This window comes from Lycium barbarum, chromosome 10 (genome assembly GCF_019175385.1).
Source record: "Lycium barbarum isolate Lr01 chromosome 10, ASM1917538v2, whole genome shotgun sequence".
Classification (NCBI taxonomy): domain Eukaryota; kingdom Viridiplantae; phylum Streptophyta; class Magnoliopsida; order Solanales; family Solanaceae; genus Lycium; species Lycium barbarum.
Genome location: NC_083346.1, coordinates 105,668,623 through 105,674,689, shown reverse-complemented (window position 1 = coordinate 105,674,689; position 6,067 = coordinate 105,668,623). Strand labels below are relative to the sequence as shown.

Here is a 6,067-nt window from a genome sequence, read left to right as displayed (position 1 = left end):
TGATGTGAACACCATATTTACTGAGGAGTTAGTCATGAAACTCTAGTCCCAACTGTACGTTTCTGTACATTGGTTGATGTGCCGGAAATATGAAGTGGTGACCATTCTGGAAGCTCAAAAATGGTCCACAAATTAGGTAACATTTTCATTTAGACCAGTTGATGATATTCTGAGGCTAGCAGTAAGAGTAGCGACGTTAGGACCGCATATGAATATAATAGGAGAAAGAAATTTTATGCTCCAGAAATTTTATTTGGTTGGGAAAGCCAAAACTCTTGTAAATCTGCTTGATAAAGGATAGTGACAGGGAGTCTTAGTACCCATCCTTCAAGTTAGGAGACTTGGGCAAACTAAGACGTCCTTACTCGTATTCCACCAACATCTGGCAGTGAGTTTGTTGTAGATCAGTCATTGCACCTTAATCCAAGGCGGATCTAGAGGGTCGATCACGGATTCACCTAAACTCAATAACTTTTACCAAGATACTCTCTCTCTCTCTCTCTCTATATATATATATATATAATTAAAAAATTCATTAAATATCTATAAGTGTTTGATTGTAAATTCAGTTACTATCGTTGTATTAATTTAATCGTTATAGAAACTCATAAGCTTCAAATTCTAAATTCATTTCTGGCTCAATACCTGCTTTTCCCTTCCTTATCTTATGGTCCAGTGATAAGGCGTCGGTGCAATCGTAGTAGTATCCCTTCAGACAATTTTGCTATATTTCACACACCATTCCGTATACAGAGACTCTATGACTAAAGATATTTTTGCTGTGGCGAAATTGTGCACAAGTTTTCAGTAAACTGTGTATCACATTTTTTTCTATTGACATACAGATTAAAAGCCTGATTTAAAAAATTTAAAAAGAAAAAGATTGAAAGCCTGAAAGCGATACTCCACTCTGTAGAGTGGCGGCTCTATGACTAAAGATATTTTTGCTGCCGTGTCACTACTACTGAAAGTGACAATTAGCCTGCTGATACTCTGATCTTTGGTCACCTTTGCCTAGACGCAAGATAATCCTTTGGTGCTATAATATCTTGTATAAATAAGGACCAACAACATTCTGTTTTTGTGAGTTATCTACTCATCTTTGCACTGCTTTTCCAACTTTGATGACAAATACATTGACAAGACCAATACAATTTGATGGTGGCGCACAAAACAGCCCCTTGAAAAATTCACCTAATTGGTTGCTTCAGGGTCAACAAGAATTACAGTAAAAGGGAGAAATCATATTTGTGTTTTGGGTCGGGTAGAGATGAACACTTCATTAGAATTTATTTTTTTTCTAAATTTTAATTTTTCTATTAAATTGGAGAACAGGAAAGGGAATAATGAGAATTGAACTTATACGGGAGACTCCTTATGAATTATGATATCACTACATTGTAAGGTTTGTTGGTGAATTTTGTGGGGTGCGTGGGGGGTGTTTCAATTTTCCTATTTATGTTACGCCCCTTCCAAAAGAAATGATACTCCCTCTTGTTCAAAATAAGTGTTCACTTAGACTTCCTTTCGTCCTTTTAAAAAAGAATGATACTTTCTCCTGTTCAAGGAATGATGCTCCGTTCGGTTTAAAATAAGCGTCTACTTAGCCTTTAACACACTCTTTAAAAAAATACTAACTCTTGGAAAGAAATAAGTATTTTTACTAAGCTACCCTTAATTAAACACTATCTAATTAATATAATTTTTGATTACATAAAACTTACTTATATAAATATAAATAAATTTGGAAGAAAATAATTAATTCATTCTTGATTATGTAAGTGCACACTTATTTTGAATCAAAATAAAAAGTCTAAGTGGTCATTTATTTTAAACCGGGGGAGTACCAATTTTGGATGTTGGAGAAACAAACAAGTTTTTCTTTAATAAACTTTCTTTTAAAAAAATGTTTGTGCCTTCTTTTCCTTTTCTCTGTTCAATTGGTTGAAAAAAGGAGTCAGAATTCAGATTCAAGTCTTCATGGATGACTAAAATGTAAGGTAAACTTGGAATCCCTCTATTATAGCTTGGTTATATAATTTTTGTCTAAAACTTTCCCTTGTTAACTTCCTACAACTACCTGTAATGTCTCTATCTGTCTGGAGACTTCAAGAGAGAAGACAAACTCAATATTGATTCTCCTTTTCTCTACCAATAAATACTGAGAAAATTATGGGAATTGACTTTGGAAATTTTGGAATAATGTCAATCCAATAACTTATGGACCTGTTTTTTATTGGTGGAATTAAAGAAAATAAATTTGGTGAAATACATTGACAGACTCTTAAACTTGCCATTATAATTCATTTAGACACTCAGAACTATCCTACACTTCCGGTTCAAATTTTAGAGAAGTCTCAACATGTGTTTTCCAGTGCCTAGATAAATTAACTGCATAAAATATGTCACCTCTTTCAATTATACGCATTAGCTTTAATAAGCCGTAAAACCCCATGCTTGATTCTTATTTTCTCTACCACTACTGAGAAAAAGATGGCAAGAGACTTTGGAAAATTTGGAATAATGTCAACCCAATAACTTGAGAACATGTTTATATTGGTTGAATAAAAGAAAATATTCACTTAGTTTGAAAAGTCTTCAATGGCTAGTCAATAGTCGGTGATGTCTTTCATCTTGCAAGTCTTGAGATCCCACTTTTGTCAGCCCTCCTTTTTGATTCTTTCCTAAAGTAGCCAGAGGTATAAAATTCCAAGTCAAGGGATAGGATATACATACAAATATGTGATGCAGGAAAAGAACAAGAATAGAAATTATACATAAATGCAGAAAAACTAACTTGTACTATTGATTTTGCATAGATCTTATGACAATTTATTGCTAGTACCTGAATTCAGAATGGTGGAATTAAATTATTTGTCAGTTTTCTTGATTTTCTATCAGTTGCTTATCTTTCATTCAGCTCAAGCTCAGAACCAATCCCAAAATAGTAGCTGCCCCAAGGAATTCAACTGTGGGATCCTAGGAAACGTAGGTTTTCCTTTCTCCTTATCCTCACAACCTGCTTGTGGGTTGTCCACCATAGATTGCAATATTATGCCATATCCAAATGTTCATTTGGGAGGAAATGTTTACAGTGCTCGGGAACATCGGCAGTTTAATGAAGGTTTTCGAGTTTTAGACCGTAGGCTTAAGGACTTATTGGCAAAGAACAGTTGTCAATCTTTTGATCGAAGTATATGGTTTTCAAGTTCTCCTTCTGTCTCGTTTAGAATCGTTGAACCCAGACTTACCTTGTTCAGATGCAACGACGGTCTAGACATCAACAGTAGCACGAATGATCAACATTTTCGCGACTATCAGAACTATACTAAATGTAATGGCTTCAGCATATACTACAAGTATCCGAGTAGAGAACAGGAAGATTCCTGGGATGCACCAGAGGAAGATATTCTGGATAACTGCTCGCTGGTTCATTTGCCAGTTACTTGGAAGGCACGGTCTCAAAATAGTAGCTTGTTTGATGGCTTAACTGCGAATTTTACAATTCGGTGGAGCTTGTCTGATGATTGTAGTAGATGTTACTATGATGGAGGTCGATGTTTAACTGACCGCAACAACAAATTTCTTTGTTCCTCTAATCCCACAGGTAATATTTTACTTTCAAAGTGAAGTTTATATACTTAACCAATCTTCCCTACTGTCGGAAGACTAATTCAAAGTTAAGAGTATGAAACCTAAATTGTTTAGTATTTAATATTTGATAGTGTCTTTAGTTCATGTCTTAATAAGATTTGTAATCAAAATAATATTGGAATAGATTTTCTAGTTTCTAGTTGAAGTAGGTTTTGCACTATTATAAACAGGGGTGCAAGTACTTATTTTCTGTTGTAAAGAAGTGTGGAGAACATTCAGGGACGTATTGAGATTATAAGTAAATTATTTTCCTTCACCTACTCTGCAATATGTTTTAGATGTTCATGTTATGGATCCTTATGCTAGTTATATGATACCGTGGGCTTTCTCTAATTCATGTTCATTTTTTGTTCATCTAGTGAACTTTCAGTCATCTCAGAGCAAGCACCAAGTCTAACATTTTCATGATTTGCTTTGGTTGCAGCAAAAAGAAAATCAGGACGAACTCTAGTTATAGGTAACAATCTATAACTTCAAATCCTTTTCATATTACCAGATGTTCTTCTATGTTCTCCCATTTCATTCAAGTATGCTCCTTATTTTGAGATGCCAAGTCTAACCACTGATAGCTTTCGTCGAATTCTATCCACTTTTCTGTAGCCATTTTTCAAACAAAATCTGATAAATTTCCTGTGTCTGTTTCAGCCTTACCTGTAGTGATTGGCTTGACCCTTTCAATTTGCCTTGGTATTGTTATCTGGCGTTTCAAGAAAGGAAAAGGCAGTCGTTCTCACTCTTTCACAAGAAATACATATTCTGCTCGAAAAGATCTTGAAGGGGGTAGCAAGTACTTTGGGGTCCCCGTCTTCTCCTACTCTACTCTTCAAGAAGCCACCAATAATTTCGATTCCTCCAGAGAGATTGGAGATGGAGGTTTTGGAACTGTTTACTATGGTAATAAGCCACTTAAATCAAGTCATGGATTTCCTAACCAAAGCCCTCTGAAAAGGGATAATTACATTTTTGAAACTCTCAAAAGAATAATAGCCAGCAAATGTATATATTTTGTATATTAAGTATAATACATATAATATACATAATCACTCTATAGGTTTTGTACATTTTGGCTAGCGCTCGTAGTTAATTTCGGACGATAGGCCGAAAAATGAAAAATCCCATTTGAAAAGCACTAGGCAGAGTTCTGCATTATTATATCAATGCTTATGGTTTCATGAAATATTTCAGAAGCTAACAATGTATTTTAATTATTAGGTAAACTTCGTGATGGGAGAGAAGTTGCAGTGAAACGCCTATACGAGCAAAATTCCAAGAGGATGGTGCAATTTAAGAACGAAATTGAAATTCTTACTCTCTTAAGGCATCAAAATCTTGTTATGCTTTACGGTTGCACCTCGAGGCATAGTCGTGAACTCCTCCTGGTTTATGAATACATCCCGAATGGAACAGTTGCTGATCACCTGCATGGCCAGAAAGCAAAGAACAGAACCCTTATATGGCCTATCCGCATGAAAATTGCCATAGAAACTGCTAGCGCTTTAGCTTATCTCCACGCTTCTGACATAATACACCGCGATATTAAGACTTGTAACATTCTTCTTGACAACAACTTCTGTGTCAAAGTTGCAGATTTTGGGCTCTCGAGACTTTTTCCAAATGATGTAACTCATATATCAACTGCACCTCAGGGGACACCTGGATATGTTGATCCAGATTACCATGCATGCTTTCAGCTAACTAGTAAAAGTGATGTGTATAGTTTTGGAGTTGTGCTTATTGAGATCATATCATCATTGCTTGCTGTGGATATAAGAAGGCATAGGGATGAAATCAGTTTGGCTAACTTTGCAATAAGCAAGATTTTGAAATGTGAATTCGAGGAGTTGATCGATCCATCTCTTGGTTACGAGTCCGATCCTGAAGTTAGGAGAATGACTACTTCAGTTGCAGAGCTAGCTTTTCGATGTCTCCAACTTGAAAAGGAGATGAGGCCAACAATGGATGAAGTGTTAGAAATTCTAAAGGCAATTCAGAGGGGAGAGTTTGAAAACCAGAAGGAAGTGGAGATTAACATCATTGATAATGAATCAGAAGATGATGCACAATTGATGAAATCTAAATTACCTGTTTCACCGAATTCTGTGAATGATAAGTGGTTTAGCTGCTCTGCCACAGCTAGTATTAGCGGGTAAAATTCCTTAGATGTTAATGAGAACTTCATTAATTTTCAACTTTCACTCTCTTCTCATTCTTTTTGGCTCTGTGCTTGTTTATGAGTTCCCTGCCTATTTGCATCCAAATATCATATCATCATCATATCATATACTACTAGTGAAGTTGCCCAGTTGTTAAAAAATTAATAAATCATATATTTATAAAATATTTAATTTTGTTTTTAATCTAAACAAAGTGTAATATCTTAATTAAATTATCATGTATATAAACAAACAATTTT

General features: G+C 35.1%; 1 protein-coding gene across 2 annotated transcripts; it reads left to right on the top strand.

The window, feature by feature from the left end:
- The first annotated feature begins 1,860 nt into the window (after positions 1–1,860).
- LOC132615262 (LEAF RUST 10 DISEASE-RESISTANCE LOCUS RECEPTOR-LIKE PROTEIN KINASE-like 1.1) lies at positions 1,861–5,862 on the top strand. 2 transcript variants are annotated; one of them, XM_060329831.1, is made up of 5 exons: positions 1,861–1,995; positions 3,261–3,607; positions 4,079–4,111; positions 4,300–4,548; positions 4,867–5,862. In XM_060329831.1, the coding sequence occupies exons 1-5, from the start codon at positions 1,985–1,987 to the stop codon at positions 5,802–5,804; spliced, it is 1,578 nt and encodes a 525-aa protein (XP_060185814.1). In that variant the 5' UTR covers positions 1,861–1,984; the 3' UTR covers positions 5,805–5,862. The 2 variants fall into 2 exon arrangements, with proteins under 2 accessions (XP_060185814.1, XP_060185813.1); XM_060329830.1 differs by lacking the exon at positions 1,861–1,995 and having other exon boundaries at positions 2,029–3,607.
- Positions 5,863–6,067: the final 205 nt, after the last annotated feature.

What these genes read in the sequence shown, in the direction of transcription:
- LOC132615262 (XM_060329830.1), top strand. Translation starts at nt 2,857, where the DNA reads ATGGTGGAATTAAATTATTTGTCAGTTTTCTTGATTTTCTATCAGTTG. An exon ending in AGGACGAACTCTAGTTATAG is followed by an intron (nt 4,112 to 4,299) that starts GTAACAATCTAT and finishes TGTCTGTTTCAG; the next exon opens with CCTTACCTGTAGTGATTGGC. An exon ending in TTTTGGAACTGTTTACTATG is followed by an intron (nt 4,549 to 4,866) that starts GTAATAAGCCAC and finishes TTTAATTATTAG; the next exon opens with GTAAACTTCGTGATGGGAGA.